Genomic DNA, 22493 nt, shown 5'->3' on the forward strand with positions numbered 1-22493 from the left:
GGATTCAACCTGGGACCTCCAGATGAAAGGCTGCCGAGATGCTGCCATTCTGCCATGGAGATAAGTATTCTTTTATGTATTAAAAGTAGCTTTTTTTGCATAAAAGAATTCAAATTAGAAAATAGACTGGTGTTAGGCAGGGAACAGCACTTGCATTTTTAATGCATAATTTTCCTCAATTCCTGCACGTTTCTTCCTCAAAAGCAACTCAGAATGGGGATAATATCCCAGGTTTGAATTCCGCTCAGGCATCCATATTCCTGCATGCAAGCTTCAAAGCTTCTGTGGTGGATTAATGAATTTAAGGGTTAAATTCTCACTAGACATTGGATACCTTGGACTAGTGGTACAGAAGTGAAAGCTTAATGAATATGTAAAATTGTGAGTGATCATCTACCCATTAAGAATTAAGAGCTTTCTATCCTGTAATTCAATGCTAACTTTTTTTCAGGTTATTCTGTATGAACAAAGAGATCTGAAGATAATTACAACAAATTTAGTCCAGCCAAATTACACTTTGAGAAAAAAAATTTTTACCTGGACTTTTATAAGTGCAAATGGTAAAGGGGGCTTAAATAAACATTAAAAAAATAAATGCGTGAGCACAGGTGGTGGAGGGTTAATTTTTTAACCCATTTAGGATGGGCTGAAAAGGGACGGAAAATGGTATTATTGCGATTTCCAGTGAAAGTTGATGTCAAAAATAAAAAGTATCCAATACAAAAGTTTATGTAAGAATCTAACTTGTAAAGGTCACTTTTTAACATAACCTCAAAATTTCTGAGAAAAATGCAAAAAAATGTTTTTCATTATGACGAAATGGTTAAAGTATACGTTTCTGTGTCTTAAATAACCACAAATTTTTTTAGATAAAAAAAAATCAATAAGTTTCTAAGATAATCTCATTTTTTCCAGTCCGAAACACTTTTTAAAAAAAAGTCTAGTTAGAAAAATCTTCACACAAAGTTCTGCCAGTGCTCTTTTTTTTTGTTTTGACATATAATTTTTGGTAGAATAAAAAAAAAATCTATAATCGTAATCAAAAAACATGCTTCAAAATGAAAAAAAAAATTACTTGCAACAATGAATTTTTCAGTAATTGTTGAATTTTAAATTTCAAAATGTTGAAATTCAATTGTTGAAATTTTTGCAAAAGCATTTAGATTTGAAGGCTATACAATTAAATAAGCAGAAGAAGATGCAGCAGATTCATTAATTACTTAAACAGCAGCAGAAATCGCCAAAAAAAAAATAAGGTTATAAGCAACAGGAGTCGCCAAATATAAAAAAACTATCATTGTTGGTGGCCAAGATATTGATAGTTTAGTTCTATTAAATCAATTAAATTCAACTAATGCAATAATTTACTTTCTCAAGCCAGGTGCAGGCAATGTAAGCAATTTAATGTATTCAAATAAAAAATTATCATTCTATTGTTGTTTTTTTTACATTTTACTGGCTGTGACACAACATCTACTTTTGCAGGCAAAGGTAAAATACAACATTGAATTCACTGATTAAAACTCCCAAGCCTTTTTATCAGACTAATGCAGAGCCAAAAGTTATTGCTCAAAGTGGTTATAAATTAATTTCATCTATTTACAAATGCACAAATGATATATTATCTTTTTGATTTGAGATTTCAGCAATTAAGTCTACTTTTAAATTAGAAAAATTACCACAAACTGTTGGAACAGCTACACAACACTCCTGAGCATACTTTCAACTTCAAACATAGTTTGGAAGCAAAAAACTGCAACTAAGTGGGGCTGGAAAGAAGTAATTGCAAATAATTCCAAAATAATCATGCCTTGCACTACAGAAGTCTCAGGTCATGCCTGAAGATTTATTAAAAACAATCTCTTGCAGCTGCAAAACCAGCTGTGACGGTAATAGATGCGGGTGTCGAGATTTCAGTGATTCCAAAGATATTTCACTTGAATTTGAGCAGCCAAGTCTTTGAGGAATTTAGTGATATAAAAGAAACGTTCGAAGATCAGGAAGAAACCCAGTCTAATGAAGGATCAGACAATGTAGACCAAGTTAAAAAGTTGCCAAAAAGACGAAGACTGGGCTAGTATTCTTAATTGTAAATATCCATTGTAAAAATTTTGAAAAATGTAATAATTTTTAAGCAAAAATGGGGATTTAAAATAATTTAATTAAAAAATCGCTTATACAACAATGAATTCATCAAAATTAAAAAAAAAAGTAGTACACTAATCAATTCTACGACAAACAAATAACAAAATTATTTCTTTATTTATCTGAAACTTCATTGTTCAAATTGAATGTTTATAGCAATACTGCACAAAAATAAAGTTTCAGGTCAAACAATGAAACTAGTTTCTTTTGTATTTTTTTCTTCGTACAATTGAATGGTGTAATCAGTTTTGAATTTTTTTAAAAATTTAAACAAATTATCAACAATTACTGAAAAATTCATTGTTACCAGAGTCATTGTTTTTATTTCATCTTGAAGCATGTTTTTGAATTGTGATCATATTTTTTTTTTATTTTACCAAAAGGTATTGTCAAAACAAAAAAACATGAGCACCGTAAAAAAAAAGTGTTTCAAACTGGAATAACTGAATACCTCAGAAACTTCTTGATTTTTTTATCTAAAAAAATTTGTGGTTATTTAAGAAACAGAAAGGTATACTTTCACAAAGTTTCGTCAAAATTAAATTATTTTTGTGGAAATAAAAAAAAAGAAAATTTTTTGTATTTTTCTTGGAAATTTTGAAGTTATGTTAAAAAGTGGCCTCTACAAAAGTTGTAGATTTTTGTATGATCTGCAACTTTTGTAATGGATACTTTTTTTGACTTCAACTTTTGCCAGAAATCACAATAATACCATTTTTCACCCCTTTTCAACCCCCCACCACTGCCACTCAAACATTTGTTTTATGTTTAATATAAGCCCCTTTACAATTTCCACTTATAAAAGTCCAAGTAACAATTTTTTCCCCCCTTTAAATGAGTTATTTTGATTGGTTTAATTAATATTTCCACACTTAAAGAAAACTTTCACATTGAATTTAAATAGAGTTAAGACTGAATTACAAATTCCACTGAGCCTAATAAAAAGACCATATCTCTGTAGCAAACTCAACACACACACACACAATCACACACCTTTAATCATCACAGTAACACTGAATAGGTAACAAATGGAATTTTGAGAGGACTTTGGTGAAACATGTTTCATTTAATTCTTTTAATCACTTATATACTAACAGTATGGTTATGGCACATCTTAACAGAATTCCTTTTTAAATAAATTTTCTTTAAAATACACACAAACCTCAGTTTTTTTTAGAAATGAACTTTATTATAAGAACAAATTTTTTATTACTGACTGAAATCTTTTCAAGTGAAAATTATTAATTAATTATAATTTATCATATTTTATTATAAAATATTATCAAGTCTTAATTTTCTTTGCTTCTTTTTCCATAGCTTTCGCTTTAGCTTTTTCATATAAAGGTAAAAGTTGTTTCTCTTTGGCTAAGATTTTTAATATTTCAACAATTAATGGTAAATAATTATGTTTTCTTCTAATATTTTCCAATCGATATTGTTTTATTTTATTTTCTTCTACTTCTAAGAACAGTCTCAGTTTTGTTATCTCTGATTGTACTAAATCTGTCTCCATACCACCTTCCTAAAAAAAAATTAAAATTTATGAAAATATTTATTATATTTAAAGACATAAATCCTTACAAGAGGTAAGTAACTATTGAGTGATTTCCTTCTTACCCGTGACATACAAAATCCTCACAAAAGCACTACAAAATAGAGTCAAATGAATTGAAGAAAAACTGGAATAATACTAAGAGGGATTCAGAAAGTGAAGATACATCATAAATCTGGAACCTTAAAACAATAATAAAGGAAACAATGACAAGGTATAAGTAACTGTCTATGTAGATTCCAAAAGGCATATGATTCAATTGATGGAATTTCCTAATTTATGAACTTAGAAGAATTTGGTGAGGATCCCGAAACAACTAACACTAATGTTAAACGGACTCTTACAAACCCAAAATCCAAAGTAAAATGCACAGGAGACCTCTCAAAACATTAAGACAAGGGGATGGTATAACAAAGAGAAAATAATGGGAAAAGAGGATGAAAGAAATTGGAACAAATCATCAAATAAAACTGGATCTAAAATTGAAAGAACTTGAATTAACTGCCTAGCCTTTGCTGATGACATTACAATTTTTTTGTTGAGAATCTCAAAACGGCAACAGAAAAACTAAACCACCTAAGAGAGATTGTAGAGAAAGTAACACTAAATTTTTTTTTCAAAAAGAACAAATTTTGACCAACATCACAGATTAGCCCAAATTCCTAAGTATGAAATATGGAAAAATCAAGTCAATAAATTAAAACATCTGTGAGAAATAATCCAAATTAATGGTTTAATAAAGAAGCCAATCAAACAATAATGAGAAAAATGGAACTGGCCTACTATTACTAACAAAAATTATTTAAAAGAATATGACTATCTCAATAAAAGCAAATCATCTGCAACAACGTTTTCAGTAAATGGATTCATACCGATCTCTGCAAAAATTTTCTTTTATCTTCTAGAAAATACTCTGCTAACTGAATATTTAGCTCAAGCAAATGCATCTTCATGCTATCCAAACTGTGGGGAGAATAATAGTAGTATCTTTTGCATCTAAATTTCTCCCAATATAATCAGAAGTGAGTGGAAACATATCAAAAATTTTGCTTTGAAAGCAAATAATCCAGATATTAAGCTTCTTAATGAAAGCATGAACTTTGTCATTAATGAAATATTTTTATCACATCCTTTTATTAGATTCTCATTAAAGTCATTTAAATGCAAAAATACATCAGCTAATTACATACTCATTATTCTGTAAAACCATTGAAAATGGCCATTGAGAATTGTTTATCCTAGAAAAATATTATTAATTAATCTCACTATTCTAATAACCGGGTTAACAATTTGACATTTGTATGGAAAAGAAGGAAATTTTTATTTTCACCATTTCATCACATAGTTTGACAAACAGCCTATTCCATAACAGTCGACTTTAAATAAAAATTAACTATTTTTACAGCTTTACAGAGAATTTGTTTAAGATTTACAGACATATTTTTTGTGGAAAGAACGTCTGTGAAGGAAGCAATGCGTCCATTCCGTCCTTGTTATAAGACAATCTTTTAGTTTTCTCAGAAAACCACTGTTCTTTCCTGTTATTGCCTTTGCACAATCACTACATACTACAATTCATTTTGTCCAATCTATATTAAAGTTTTTAGTAGCTTCATAAAAAACATCAAAAAGACATTGTCCTGTTGCATAGCCAGGTATTGATTTGTAAAACACTATATTTTCTTTGACTGATCTGTCCCTGTCGCATTCATATCTCACAAAAGAACTGAAAACACAGAACTAGCCACATCTGTTGATTCATCAAACTGAATAAAAAAAAAAATTAACTTACTTGAATTATCTGATTTCAAACATTGGCAGCCATGTCACTGATTTTTTGTCTTGATACTGTGTTGTTAGAAAGCAGAATTCTTTTAATTTTTTTTTTCTTTTTGCATGACTATTATAAAACACTGACCATAACAATTCCAGCAGGCAATATGAGGTTTTCTGCAATTGTATGGGCTTTGCTTAGCTATTCTTCATGCTACAAGATAAGATGCTTCAAGTATACTTTTATCAGTATGGCTTGATTTACAAATAGAAGCTGTTGATTTCTCAAAGCATGTAATTTTCTTTTGAAAAATTCTAAGGGTTTGCTTTTATGATCCAAATGTTTAGATTCAAAGTGTTAAATTAATTTTGATGGCTTCATGCTTTTCATACGAGAGGACTTGAGAGCAAACAACACAATGTGGCTTTCAATCCAATGAGATAAAACCATAATTTAACTAAATTCCACTGTACAATCTTTTCTTTTAACCTATGAATCACTGGATGTAGATGGCTCACCATGGATGGCTTCATTTTTTTCACAAATTTATCCATTTTACATAAGAATATATTGAATAAAAAAAAACCAGTTACACTGTTTGACTGCATACTAAAAAATCAATTTATTATTTTCAATGAAACTACACTTTTAAAAATTCAAAATAAAAGTACCAGACGCATGCTTTGCATTTGAAACTAAACTGATGTTCTGCAATCCCTTACGCCTCTTTTATGCTGCTGACAGCATGAGTGTTCAAACGTTTCATATGCATGTTTGAACATTGACACTCTTACAGCGATTATTATGCAAGCAGACCAAATTACAAGGAACACATACACATTGAGCTGGAATCTGTAAATTACTTATGTTTGTACACTTCATAATGCATGTTCATATCAGTCGCTTTCTACACAGCTAAATAGTTTTAACTAGGTTTCATTGGGGTGGGGTTGGGGGGTCATGAAATATTTCTTATATATTTTTTTTTACTTTTTGGGAGTGGTGGAGCTAAAAAGGTTAAGAATCACTGGCCTAGAAGAAAGAGAAATGAATGCAAAATGTTGCATCATGTGTCCTCAGTCAACCAAACTCAAAAAATAAATAAATAAATAAAAAAGGAAATACTTAAAAAATATTCATAAAAAAAAATTGTTACTTAAAATCTAAAACTACAGCCATTTAAATTATTAAACAATCATCAACAGACAAATCATAAATAGTATTTATAACTGAAAAATTAAATAAATAAATGAAGAAATAATAAACAGTAACAATAAATAAGACCAAACAAAAAAATAATTTTTCTAATGGCATAAAATGATTTTTAACAGCATCTTTAAATAAGAGTAAAAAAATATATCCCTACATACAAATAACTATTGTCATTTTAGGCAATGCCAAACAAAAGCATATATCTACCTTAAAACAATCTACATCACTGAAACCACCAACTCAAAATTGCGCACCATAAACTAACCCACTCATCTTTATAGGTCGATAAGACAAAAATTTTATCTCAAAAAAGATAGAGAACATAAATAGCCAAATGGATATATATATATTCCTTCCCATGGACAAAATTTATGTCAAGGGCTAAACCATTTAATGTTATATAGCATTCATAAAACTATTTTTTTATGTATTTAAAATTCTAAAAAGGATGAAGTTTCTACATCGATATTGATAGGTTAATTTCCCAACTATCTAATATAAACTAATTTCCTGGAGACTATTTTCTTTAATGTTTTACAAAGTATTAACGCTGTCTGTTGAGCAAATTAGAAAACAATCCCATCAGTTGTAGAGTTACTGATATTATTACTAAGCATTATTATACGTTGCATTTTGCTTTGTGTATGTGAAAGTATTGTCAATAGAGTATCATACATCTTTTGATTGAGGAATACATGTATGAACATGCATTGTGATTAATGAACATGTGTTTTGTAAAAGTGGTAAGTACTGGGACATAATGATGTAGAAGCTTTCTGAAAATTTCCCAGTAACTCTACCTTGCACTGTAATGAGTTTGCAATTCATTGAGAAGTTTTGAAAAACAGGATCCACTGAAGATGGATCCTGGGAGGAAGACCACTTAGAGTAAATGAACAGAAGCTACTAAATCATTATGCAAGAAGTCTTATGAATCAATACCTAAGAAGCTGTATGAAATCAGTTACACAATCATGATGACATAAAATTTCTGTGTTACTTTCAAAATAAATCCATGTCTGATAAGTACACAAATTCCAATAAAACGTAACTGACAAAACAATATACTTACAAAATTATATTACAAGATTAATTAGATATCAGGGTTTACAATAAAAAAACATCTAACTTATAAGGAACTTTGAAATTATAGAAGAAAACAATCATTTTATAGGGAGTTTTTATGGTTCAAAAAGTAATTGATCAGGATCAATGAATTTTTTTTCAAATTATTATGATCAACTTCTCAAATATCTGAAAAACATGAGACTACGATTATAAAAATTGCTTTAGTGCCTGGTATAGAAATATTATATACAGAGGAAGTTCAAAAGTAAAACCAGTTAGCCTGGCTTTCTGTACAGATACTCAGTATGAATTCTTTACTCTGAAAACCTTTACTAAAATATTTTAGACTAGTGTTAAAGTTGTACTAATATTATCTTGAACAGAACTAAAGCAACTTGATAACATTTTAAACTATATAAATATATAAAAAAATAAATAGATATAAGTTAATACCTTAATGTGTTTTTCCAATTCATTTACTCTCTTTTGATATTTCATTCTACGATCTGAAATTACTGCCATCAAATTAAAATGTATTTCACCTTCATTGTACCTATACAAAACAAAATACAATCATATAAGTAAATTCAATGAAAATTACAGAACTCTCCTATGCGATTAATGTCAAGCAGAACTCAACATTTAGAATTTAACGTGTAACTAAGCTACACTTGACATAATTAACAAATTTTTATAGGAATAAATGTTATTGAAGATACCTTTAACTTGGTTTTTGAAAATTTTGAAAATATTTGCTGCCATTTGGTTTAAATACTTAATATGAAGACTATTAAAAAACTGACCAATTAGTTTTTGAAAAAAAAACAGTTGCATACCATTACAACCATTGTTAAGTTTATAACCTCATTACACATCCATCTGTCATACATTTTGCTCATTCCTCGTAAAGCAGTGACCACTGCACAGTAGTCACAGTTGTAGCCACATAACTTTGGCATAACACTTTGGTTAAACAACAGCTGGAGTCGGAACCTGTACTACTTTGACCTCCTTGGGTCGGGAAGCCAACATTTTAAAGCTTTCTGCCAAAGCAGAAAGAACACTCCTAACGTGCTTAAGCCTGGGCAAAATTCTACTCTCCGCCCCTGGACTGACGCTGCGGGGGCCTTCTATAAAATTCAACAAATTGTCGATACTCTGTTGGGCTGCAGCAAGAAGTGGGACAGAACTACCAGGTCTGCCCTGCACCTCTCTAAACTCTTCGACCAATGGGTCGCCTCTTACTTCCCGGGTGGATAACCCTACATCCATCTCGAAGTCCTCACTATCTGAACCTGAGGTGGATGGAAAAATTTCTGCCCTCCTCTTCCTCCTGGACTTAACTATCATGGCCAGAGTTATCCTAGCCTCACTACCCTGAACTTTCAGGGTAGTGAGGCTGTTGTTGTAATGTTTCTAACCAAGAAACATTCAAAACTAGCAGAAGGTCCACACTCGACTAGTCCAAATATCACTGATAAACTCAAAACCACTGCACCTCTGGACCAGGAGGACAGTTAAATTCTGGAAAAAGTGGTTTTAAAGTTATTTGCATGGATGGTTTTAAATTCTTACATTATTTGCAAAGAAACTCAAATTCAGCATGGAAGGAAATCAATGTCAAGAAACCATTTTAACAACAATGATGTTTCCCATCAACGTTGCTATCTTCAATGAATGGCTAGCTAATCAACAACATAAAAATGTCAGTACTAGTAGAACAACAGGTCTAGAAAAATTATAAGAAAGGAAAAACTTGCTGGTTGTGTAGTTAAGGGGGGGACCAATTATAAACAAAAGGAAAGAAAAAGATCACCAACTGAAAACATCAAGTGCAAGGACAGATGTAATCTAGAGTGCTTTTCAAAGCACTAATGTAAATAGTTACTGTCCTTGAAAATTAAATTAATTGTAAGTAGTTTAGTGTATATCATTATATTGAAAATAGTTTTTCCTGTTGGGCTAATATGGATATCAATATAAACATAAGACGAGTCAGTATTTTATTTTCTTGTATAACTAGTCAATCTCTAACATTTTTTTTAATCAGTGCATAAAAATTTCAAAAAATTGTGTAGTAAAACTAATTTTTTATTAAGGGTTATAAATCTTTTTTGTACATTATAAACTATGTTTGGAATGAAATCAGTTTCCCACATATAAATTCTCACTTGTTTTTTTTAGATAAAAATTTTAAAAATAATGTTTAATTTTTAAATTTTATATTTATTTATAATTTTTAAACTTTTAAAATAAAATTTAATGTAATTTTATCAACAAAATAACTTCTTAAATGTAGAAAATTTTATTCTTAACATTTTTACCCCTCAGCTATAACAACACACTAATAGAGGGTGAGAAATTAATGTTTTACCAATACCTTACAGTTTCGATGGTTAAAGCACCAGTATTTTTAAGGATACCTCCTGAAAAAAGGTTAGGTAGAAAATTTTAATCATCAAAATTTTGGTCCAGGGTTCAAAGGGTTAAATGGTATTACAATTACATTTGTGTTTATAAATTATAAATTTAACACAACACTTTTTCAAAAATTTCAGATGTTTTCTTAGTTTAGAACATTGTATGACAACCTAGACAATTCTGTGGCCACTCAATGCTTCTGAAAAATGTCACTCATATAACTCTCATTATATCATTCTATGTCAACACAGCACATAAATCACATAATTTCAGATATCTTTATAAATATATTATATAAAGCACATTTTTTAAAAAACATTATCAATCTTCATTATCAAATGATGATTGATAATATATTATTTTAAAGCATTGTCAATATTTAATGGATTGCAGTCCATATATGTTACTGGTATGAAGCTGTTGAAATTAAAATTGCTTTTTACTCTTATCGTATGAATTCTTTTTTAAATTACATAGGAATAAAAAATAATTAATCATTATTGAACCTAACAATTCCATAATCACAAAGATATTTCGATTCATATGGAACAGTTAAACGCGTTTTATACACTTTTAACTTTTTATACCTTAATGTATAACGTATAACATAACATCAGGTAACATGTTCTCTTGAAAATATTGGGTAGCAGAAGCCACTCAGTTCTTATGATACTTTGATACTGTTCTTAACAGGTAAATAATATATTTTCTTTGCAATCACTTATGCAAAATAATGCAATAATATTTTTTTCCCAAAATCAGAACTGAAGTCTCCTTAAATATACTCATTCCCTAATGCTGCTTCCTAAAGTGCTATGGCTGTTTTTCACTAACTTTAAAAGATATAATACCAATATGCTTGGCATGCCTCTCTGTGCCATGTATTTTCTATTCAGTATTTCTTACACAAACAGCTATTGTTCATTGTAACAAATACAATTTCATAACAGCTTCATCTAATCTAATATCATTGACTAGTTTTAACATTTTCCTAACTGCAAACCCCATTTCAATTCCAAGTTTTGAAAATTCTGATATTATTTTATCTTTGATTTCCGAATATATTAACAAAGTTTTTTTTATCCCAAATTCTGTCATAAAATTATCTATTAAAGCACCAAATTCTATTTTTTTTGTTTTTTAATTTTCTCAGCAATGAACTAAATATTAATTTTGTTCACTGCAAACATTTGTCTGCAATGCAACACCTAAAATATCCAAAAATATTAAAGTGCAAGACTTGTTAAAACATTACCACATGAGTCAACTTTGTCAGTATATATATATATTAGTGTTATTATTATGCTAACATTTTGAAAATTCTGCTAGTATTATTTCTTATAAATTATAGCTACATATTCAAAAATTATTTTTTTTATTTACTTACAAATATTGCAGCCTATATGTAACATTTAGAAATATAAGGTAAACAATTGATATTACAAATTATAGCACTTACTTCTTAATTCGTTTATCAATAATAGGTCTGACAACATCTAACCAATCGCTATCTTGAGGAACTGCTCCAAGATCAATTGGTCCATCTTTCAATCCATCCAACTCATATAAACGCCCATCAATCGGTATATAACCAATAAAATGGTACAAGTCATCTTCTTTACTAGGCATTTTTGAATCAAACTCAAACAATGTTTGCCTAAAGCAATAATAATGACAAAAATTTATATAAATATGTAACACTTAAATTTAAACAAGGCAATTTTAATTAGTTGGTAAGATAATGAAAGATATGGTATAATAGAAAATCAAATATATAATGAAAGAAATCAGTATAAAACGTACCAAAAAGTAATAATTATTTTGATTACATAATAAACAAGCCTAAGCCACACAATTAAACCAAACAAAATTCTTAAAATGCATCTAATAATGCTAGTTTATTCATCATACTTATATACTTGGATTTTAGTACATCTTGATTCTCCATTTTTACTTCCTTGTATGAAGAAAAGAAGTATTGAGATTGCGAAAAATTTCAGATTTCAACAGAGATATCAATTATGACTATCCCTGAATCCATTTTGACTAGTTTAGGCATGACATCTGTACGTATATATCTTGCAAAACTCAAAAATGATTAGCCAGGACTGTTGTAACATCTAGTTGTGCACCTCCCCTTTTTACTGCAATTGACAGAACCAAAATCCAGTAATAAGCCCTCATTGAGAGCTTTTCAACGATATATCATAAATGATACTTATTTTCAATGGTTCCAGAGTTGTAGCCAAATAAAATTTTAATTAATGAAATATTTGAATCTTGCAAGGTAAGGCACATCAGTTCAAATCAGACTTCTCTTTTTTTAAATTTAAATATATTGATTTATTAACCAATCATTATTGATAATGATTGTAAAAAAATGCTACAATAATAATTCATAAATAACAATTTAAAAAAAAAATATGAAAAAAATGAGTAGTTATTAGTGAAATAAAATTTTATGTACTTTTAAAAATGTATATGTAATTTAGTAGGCATTATTACCTAAATGTATATGTAATAGATTTGCAGAAACATCTGATTAATTAAATATTAATTGAACATTATAATTTAGAATCATATTATTTTTTGAGTTTAAGTTTACCTACATTAAAGATAACTACAGAGTAACTGAAAAATAGACCCTCACAAGAACATACACACTGAGGCATACATGCCTGATCTTTAATAAATTGTAAAAAATTCTTTTCTTTTAGTTCATTACTCCTCTGATATTGTCGGACAATATTCTCCCTAAGTCAGAGTTATAATTTCATTTACTTGTTTTTTGTTGCCAATCATTTAATTGCTCTCTGGTTTGATTTTGTGTACATGTTCTCTAGTTTTCAAATTTTTTCTCTTTATTTTCTTCATCCTCTCTATCTTTTTATTCATTCCTTGGTCTTAACGTTTTCTTCCACTTTATATTTATAATCTTCTCTTAATTTTTTATTCTTTCCTTGTTTCTAACATTTTCTTCCTCTTCATATTCCTCTTATCGTTTTCTTTAGATATATTTATTTCTTCATGTTATGATTCTTTTTCCTGTATGATTGTTCCTTTTTCATTTTTGATTATTCACCAAATAATGCAATAATAAAAACTGACTTTTCTTGCTGAACTTTTATAGAGTTAGGTAAAAATTAACATTTGTAACCAGTATACAGGAGTTCACTAAACGGAATAATTTAATCATTAATTTTTATTTATACAACACACAGAAATATAAAACTTTTGTTAATCAGCAACTCACAAAGATACGAATAATACGAGTAGTAAAGGGACTTTTACTCTATCCTAATACAAGGGTTTTTTTTCAAGGTCCGATCGGTCACAAAATTAAAACCACGGTGAAAATAAAAATTTTTTATTTGTAACAAGTAGTTACATAGTTAAGCTATTTCTCTACATAGTCTCCACTCTGATTTAGACATTTGTCATAGAGTGGTACCAACTTTCCAATACCCTCATCATAGAACGGAGCTGCCTGTGTTTTCAGTCATGTTTCTACTTCTACGCTTGTCTGCAGTTCGATGTCTGTGCCAAAATGTTGTCCTAGCCAGCGTTTCATGTGAGCAAACAGGTGAAAATCGGATGGAGCCAAGTCTGGGCTGTAAGCTGGGTGATCAAACACTTCCCAACGAAAACGCTGCAGGAGCTTCTTTGTTACAGCTGCGGTGTGCGGCCAAGTATTGTCATCGAGAAAGACAATGCCTGATGACAACATTCCTCTCCGCTTATTCTGAATTGTCCTTCGTAGACGTTGAAGAGTCACGCAGTATGAGGCTGCAGTGATGGTCATGCCACATTTCATGAATTCCACCAAGAGAACTCCATTCCAGTCCCAGAACACAGTAGCCATACACTTTCTGTCAGAGAAGGTTCGCTTGAACTTCTTTGGTTTACTGGGAGAATGAATATGCATCCACTGTTTGAATTGTTCTTTTGTTTCTTCAGTTTCGAAATGGACCCATGTCTCGTTCCCTGTGACAATTTTGTTCAAAAAATATTCTCCTTCATTGTGGTAGCGCTGGAGAAACGTTAGGGAGGCGTCCATTCTCATTGTTTTGTGATGGTCGGACAGCATCTTGGGAACCCATCTCGCACACAGTTTGCGGTACTGAAGTCTCTCGCTCACAATGGTGTAGAGAGCTGACCTTGAAATTTCAGGAAACGAATCACTCAATACATAAATTGTGAACCGATGACTTTCTCGAATTGCCTCATCCACTCGCTCAACGAGATCATTGGTTGACACTCGCTTCCTTCCCTGACCACCTGCATCATGAACATCTGTACTTCCTGCTTTAAAGTTCCTGCACCATTGTCGCACTTTGCTGTCACTCATTGAAGTTTCACCGTACACATTACTTATTCATCGATGAATTTCAGCTGCATTACACCCCTCAGCCTAAAGAAATCGAATAACCGCACGCACTTCACACTTGGCGAGAGATGCTATTGTTGTAGACATGTTTACATTCTAGCTGCGTGTTCAGAACTAAACAAAGTGACGCAGCGTGATTGAAGGCCATAATAGAGATGCTGCACATCACATATGCGCAAAGGTTCATCCGATTTTTGCACAGGTTTTTATTTCGCGACCGATCGGACTTGAAAAAAGTAACCCTCGTATTTCATGTAAGATTGTTGAATTAATAATTGTATAAATACTTGATGTTAATAAAAATATTAATATTTCAGCAATTTTGTAACTGTCCACTTTATTAAAGAATTGAAGGATTGTATCTCACTTTCAATGAAATAAGTTTAAACTGCAGAAAAAATATATAATGTAATTTAATAGGCGTACAAGCATGTCATGTGGTGTCCACATCAGATTTTTTCATTTTATTACATTACAAAAACGGGGCAATTTTATTATACAATTTCCTGATTTTTATACTATATACTGATAATGATGAAATTATCTATATTCATCCACTCAACACATTAAATCTTCAAAATGACAACCTATGGTTATTCAAGTTACTTAACAAACCAAAATTAATTTTGTAACTTATTTTACCAAAGTAAAAAGTGCAAAAATCTTCATATAATATAAGAAAATGGTAAAATTTATCACTACAGAATTTAATTCAAAATATACTTATAAAAAAATTTCCTTCCAAGACATTTACAGCCATATTCTTTAAAACCAAATAGGGGTAAGAATTTAAGGTCTGTATGTATATGTATGGTCAGTATCATAATTGTAATGGTTGTAAGCAATCCAAAAAGTAACACATACTTGGCGCCTTTGCTACGAAGTCCTGGGACACCATGTTCTCTCTAATTTCACAAATATCTCATCTGATTGTAATAATACAAGGGTAAAATGAGGGTTAATAATAATAATTTATTTTTCTACATAGTTTCTTGCTTTAAAAATACATTTATCCCAGCGAGAAGGAAGGTTTTTTTATCACAGCACCATAGAATGAAGCTGGCTATGTCAGGAGCCAATTGCATGTGAATCCCTCCACGCCCTCATCATCCTCAAATCGTTGCCCTGCTAGAGCTTCTTTAAGTGGCCCAAACAAATGAAAATCACAGGACTATAGATCCGGACTGTAGGAAGGATGATCAAGTTGAATCCAGTGCATTTCTTCTAGTTTTGAGACCGTTAAAAGAGCTTTAGTATGGGGCATGGCATTGTTGTGGAGGAGGATGGCCTCTCGAATTGATTGATCTTGTCTTCTGCGGCGATATGCAGCCCTCACCGCGTTGGAGTAGTAAGCAGCATTGATTGTGCATTACTCATGCAAAAAATCAATGAGCAAAATGCCTCGCCGGTCAAAAAAAACTTTTGAAAGAACCTTACCAGCTGACAGTCAAATCTTGGCTTTCACTGGGGCTGTCTCCCCTTTTCTCTACCACTCCATACTGGCTTGTTTTGACTGGGGAGTGTAGTGGTGGGTCCCTGTTTCATCGCAGGTGACGATCCAACTCAAAAATCAAAAAAAATTTTTGAGGTCAAAAATCACCTTCTTTCACAAACCTTGCTGTAAACCTCTGATAGACCTCCAAACGTCTCAACTTCTGATCTGCGGTCTAAAGGCGAGAGACCCATCTGGCACACACTTTACACAATTGTAGATCGTTTGTGATGATCACTTGACAGCTCCCATAACTTATTCCAACCTGTTCTGCAATTTCAGATACTCTCACCCATCTATCGTCTTCAAGAATGTCTTGAACCACACAAATATTTTCATCTGTAATGTTGGTCCAAGAATGGCGACTGTGTTCCTGATTTTCCACTTGTTCTTGTTCTTTCTTGAACTCTTTATGCCAGGCAAGTACACAAGTCCTTGACAATGTTTGTCCCTGAACTGTGTAGTCAATCTTCAGAAAATTTCCATCACTTGAACTCCTTCAAGAGCAAGAAATTTTATAATTATGCATTGCACAGTGGAGGGGTGCATGTTGCTCCGACATCATGAGCGTTGCTGACGAATTAGTTGGAAGTGTAGAATGACCAGCTCTCACCACTCCCAATGAGCCCACCCATGCATACTAGAAGCATGGACCCAGTCCTACCAACCGTAGACACTCAAGAACAAAAATCCTGTTCATATTTGATTTACCCTCTTATTAATTAATTTAATAAACTATTAATTGTACTGATTTGTAATGTGATACCACAATATCTCAATTATTTTTTTATTAATTAGCAAATGCAATAACAAATAAGAAAAGAATGGTGATTTGTTTTTTTACTATGCAATGTTCTAATTCTCATCTTATCTTTATTTGTTTATTGATAGGTAACAATGCTCATGATTTCTTTTCAACATTTTTTTCATGTTGGTTAATGCACATATATATATATATATGTATATATATATATATATATATATATAAAACAAAATCATTGATATAATTTCAATGGTAGAGTTAGCTTGTGTTACTGACAGAAAAAAGAAGGCAGACTGATTTTTTATGGGCAAAAGGATGTTACATAATGTTCAATACTCAGTGAACGGACACAAAATATAGGTAACTCATTCTGAGAAGCAGGATGGGTGGATTTCCAGAGAGGAGGCAGTGTATTACAAAGTACGCTTGCGAAAGTACACATGGTTGAAGGGTATTATCTTCTATCTGACAACAGTTTTTTTTTATTTTCATCTTTTTCATGTATTCCTAGTCAAAAGAGTACATGTTGATAAAATTTTGAATAGATTTACTACACTATACACAGTGACTGATTCACTACTGAGACATAAGAGAATTGGAAGTGTAACCAAAATGGTGAAAATAGAGGAATGCTGTTTCAATCAGAGGAAATACAATGTCAGCTAGCTATGTATATTCACAAATGATAATGTTTGAATGTGTGCCAGCAGGAAGTGTTTTTATTTGTAGTTCTGGGCTGCATGTGTAATATGCTGTGTTGAACCATGATTCAAGAATATATTTAGCATCATATCATGATCATCTTGGATTTGTGCACAGCATACAGTGGGATAGAAGTTATTCTAGCTATTAATTTACAGCATCATATAGTAAATCATGCAAATCATTTCATCAATCTAGTAATATGTGTTCATACTGAAGTCAAGACTTGCGAAGTCAGTCAAACAAAGAAATGGGAAAGAAAATAGCACTAGCAGACAGCTACTATCAAGTTTTGTCATAGAATCATTACCATGAGAACAATATGTTCAGACAAATTACCCAGGTCATCATGGCATTCTAGCAACCTGTGTAATGAACCTTTGTATAGGTAGGTGAGTTTTATAAGTTTAAGATGTTGAGGTTAGGTTTCTCCATTTGGTTAATAAATCAGCACTCCAGCAGCTTCATATTACTAACATGAATTAAAGTTTCTCTGTTTTTTTACTTATTTTGTTATTTTCTTGTTTTATTTTATTTAATTTATGTTATATGTAAAATTAGGGATGTATGTTAGTTACCATCTATTACGAATGTTGCACGTAATAGCAATGATGAATCACCATTCCCTATGTGGAATAATTATGTGTTAAATATTGGCATCTTCTGCCATCTGAATCAGCAATTATGTAAAAAAAATTTAAGAATAGTCATGAGATTAGGAAAAAAAGAAAAGACATCATTCCTGGGAATGACCCTTAATAACAAGCATACCAAGGGAGCTTAAAGTGACAAGTAAATTGGTTTCCCATTGCATTCTTCAGACAGCCTAATACAATCAGCATGCCAAGCCCACTTAAATGCAAGATGATATTAAATACAAGCGACACAAACTCTGTTCACAATCATTATAATCTGAAAAAGGGGAGATTATTAATTTCAGAAAAAAACAACTTTGAACAGTGTCTCACATACCCATACCAAAGATGCCTTATGTGCATCATAGTCACAAAATGTAAAGCAAAAAATTAACATGTACCTTTTTCTTCTGAAACAATGCATCATGTACACTGTTATAAATCATCATGGAAGGGAGTGAACTTAAACTTAACTAGAGGGGAACATACAAACTGCAGATTATTTTTATCCCAGAGACAATAAAATGTCCGCTTTTGTCAATTTTGATTTCATCCTGTTTATTTTGTATCATTAACATGAAGATTACCAGAATTGGAGCAATTATGCATGCAATTCATAATACTACCAACATGGTAGTATTATCATTTGATAAAAATTCACATCATGTTACTTTTTCCAGATAAAACAGTACCTAATTACTATTTGTCAGTATAAAATTTAATGAAATAATCATGCTAATCTTTTAGTAACAAGCAGATACAGTGAAATAGAAGGGCTATTCATCTTTATCTCCTTTATAGCTACAAACAATTTGACTGTATGAATGTATGAGTCTGATTTTAAATTATTTGTAAAAGATATAAATATTTATTATTATGATCACATCTGCCAAGAATTTAGAAAAACTCTGTTAACAAATAATATCTGTAAATTAAATAATAATAATAATAATAATCAATAAATAAACTTTCAAATGAAGTTAGAAGTAAACAGTCCCTTTGACAAAATTCTTCTTTAATTTGTGTCCACAGTAATTACTTTAATAGAATGAGGACAGAAACAAAATGTAAAATATAAAAAAACCTTTCTTACCTTGCAAATGAATTGTGAACTGATCTGATGACTTGTGAATTACTTAGTGTTAATCCTTTTAAGTAAGGGTCAAAACTTTGACAAAATTCTTTAAATTCTGTTAGTGTTGTACCCAACGAAACATCTTGATGTTTACAATTCAGCAATATACTTAAAATCGCCTGAGTGGCACAAGCATTATTTATTACCTAAAAATAAAAACCACTTTCATAGGTATGTATGTCTTCTGATATCAATTTTTATACAACAGAAATAACAGCAACTTAAGTAATTATGTATTCTATTTAAGTTAGAATTACATTTCAATAAAAACATCAAAATGCGGCCAAGTTATAACATCTTTTAACACTCACAATATAAATCTCTAATACTATAATACATTTTAATACATACATTACTATCACTGCTCTTCTACAGAGACAACATATAATATATATATATATATATATATATATATTGTTTAAAAAGTATTTACATCAGGAAATTATAACAAAATTGTATTATGTTTTTAATTCTAGCTTTTATCTCCATCAAATAAATCATTTAACATGCTTGGACTAACATTCTTTTCATTGCTCAAAACATTCCTAGAAATTTTTGATTAAGAGTAGTATTTAATTGTTAATCTTTTTAAAAGTTGTGTAATTACACATTCATAATTATCTCTTTCTAAAATCATAACCCTTTAAGGAGCATTTTCATAACCACATTTATAAGGAGTCATATTTAGAGAGAAAGGTGCTTGTCAAACTTAAGGTTTAATTAAAAAGTTCTGGATCAGATGCAAGGAATGAGCCAAGATGTCATGATTGAGTTTCTAGTTGTGCAATTTTCACAGATCTATCCTTTTGTATTAAAGACTAAGATGATAGAGAACCTTTTAATAGAAATTTCTCTCCACTGATCTTCTGGAAAATATTCATGATACATAACTTCACAATTAAAAAACAACCAATCTACCTTTTACTATTTCACTACCTTAGTCTCCTTCAGCTTATGAGTTTGAAGATCCCTTAGATGATTGCGGCTTGGTGTCTGGGTCATATTCATATTTGTACACTCAACTATCACCATCACTTATTCAAGGTCTATTCAGAAAATAACCAAACAAACATTTTAAATTATGTGCTAACGGAGGTATTTAGTGACATGTGGTTGGCAGCATTGTGTTCTGCGAACCTCTTCTGTAATCACAGGTTCTTGAATTGTTGATATCTCATTTAGTTTTCATGTTATTGTTTGAGTGCAACATGTTAAATGTTAGTAGTGATTTTTATATGACTGAACTTCTGTCTCAATATCATTGCTGTAAACCTAGCCATTCATCTGTTATGATCTTTTGGCTGTGGCTTTTTCCCACAAGCCAATGTACCATCATCATTGCCTTGTTCAAGAAGTTGTCGACTAACATCCACTCAATGTTCTTTCTGTTGTTTGATCATCACATGAAAAACAAACTTTGCTGTAACTCAATGCAAGTTCAATTTTACAGCAAAAATGTCATGACATGATCCAATTGAGATGCTAACCTCTTCTGCAAGTTCTCCGACACTCAATCAGTGATTTTCACGCACCAGATCATGATTTTCTGACCGTGGGTATCATCAGTTGAAGTCAAAGGCCTTCCTGGTCAAGAGTCATCTTCAATTGACTGATGACCACTTTTAAATCATGAAAACCATTCACAACATTGTATATGACTCAGAACATCATTTCTGTAAGCTTGTTTCAAATTTGAGAAGTTTCTGTGAAAGTTTTCACCAGTTTTACACAAAATTTTACATTGTATTGTTGCTCCTAAAAATTGCACATTACAAAAATTGCTACTAATACCTAAAACATATTGCACTCAAATAACAATAGCACAAAAACAAGATATCAACAATCCAAGAATATGTGATTACAGAGGAGGTTATGCAGAACACAATGCTACCAACCGCACACCACTAAACATCTCTGTTGCCATATAATTAAAAATGTTTGGTTATTTTCTGAACAGACCTTGTATATATACTGTAAGGGTATGTATATTGTAAGGGTAGAGAAGCTTTCAGAAGAAGAAAGAGAGAGACAATGAAGAATGAAAAATATATAAAGAATTTATAGAAAAACATAGAGGGTATGGACAATTGATACCATTACGCTTGCAAACTGGTGGATTGGCTACTGGTACTACAGGGTAAACCTTAGGCCCAGAAGTATAAATATTGCCTAGGACCGGCAGAGTTATAGTCTTCATTCAGTGTGCAATAAATTAGAGGATGATGTACAGTAACAAATGAGCAAAGAGTGATAATTCCATGATTGTCATGCATATTCCATTTTTGAAAAGTGGTTAAGTATGAGAAGCTGTTCACTGAGTTCTTTGTGAACATTTGTCAAAGTGACATTATTCATTTATAAAAGTGTAAGCTAGTTTTGTTTTGTAAACACTAAAAGTAAATATTTCTTGCATAAAGTGAATTATTAATTTTGTGACTGTTATCTTAATATTATAATAATAATCTCTTCTTAATCTTCCATTAATTTTGAATACAGTTTATATTTTTCTCTTCACTTTACAATAACTAATATTTTAAGTGAAGAGAAAGATATGAACTGTATTTTGCTATTTACAATTGACCTATTTTGAACATTATAAATTAAGTGTTTAAATTATATTGTTAAGAATTTTTACATATGCTAATTCTCAATATCCTTGCACGACACATTAGTGTCAGAAATGGAATACTAAGAATGCTATGGTTAGTAGTTTTATCTGCTTGCTTACTGCTTGAGTCACTTTTATTATTTATTTTGTAAATTTGATTTAGTGTTAAATTTTAATAGCAATAGTTACTAAAACGGTTTTCTATTGTTTTTGTTTATGTAATTATAATTGTAAGTTTATTATGAATAAAAGAGCTACTTCTAATAAGGACATTATTATACTGATAACATTAACGAATCAAAATATAAATGAAAACATGAATAAACTGAAAGAAGATATGGATGAAAATAAGAATAAAATGAAAGAAAGAACGGATAATCATATGACTCATATTGAGGATAAATTAAACAGCCCTAGTACTGTACTAGGACTACCTAGTACACTTTGAAGTAGAAAGTGTTAAGTTTAATTCAGATGGATTTAAGAGACTTTAAAGTTAGAGTACAGGTTAGTTAAGATCGAGGAAGCAGTTAACAGTAACTGAGAAACATTTTAATGGTTAACTAAAAACTGCATGGGCAACAGAAGTAGACCATAGC

The 22493-nt window shown here is 30.8% G+C and overlaps 1 protein-coding gene across 1 annotated transcript in view; it reads right to left on the bottom strand.

The window, feature by feature from the left end:
* Nucleotides 1–3308: 3308 nt before the first annotated feature.
* Uch-L5 (ubiquitin carboxy-terminal hydrolase L5) overlaps nt 3309–22493 on the bottom strand; it is a 29641-nt gene continuing 10456 nt past the window's right edge. The window contains exons 4-7 of the mRNA XM_075373220.1: nt 19245–19432; nt 11632–11829; nt 8205–8304; nt 3309–3667 (exon numbers count right to left, since the gene is read on the bottom strand). Coding sequence (XP_075229335.1) covers nt 3428–3667; nt 8205–8304; nt 11632–11829; nt 19245–19432 — 726 coding nt within the window. The 3' untranslated portion in view covers nt 3309–3427. The remainder of the gene's footprint in view (nt 3668–8204; nt 8305–11631; nt 11830–19244; nt 19433–22493) is intronic.

Source organism: Lycorma delicatula, chromosome 8 (assembly GCF_047948215.1).
Source record: "Lycorma delicatula isolate Av1 chromosome 8, ASM4794821v1, whole genome shotgun sequence".
NCBI lineage: Eukaryota > Metazoa > Arthropoda > Insecta > Hemiptera > Fulgoridae > Lycorma > Lycorma delicatula.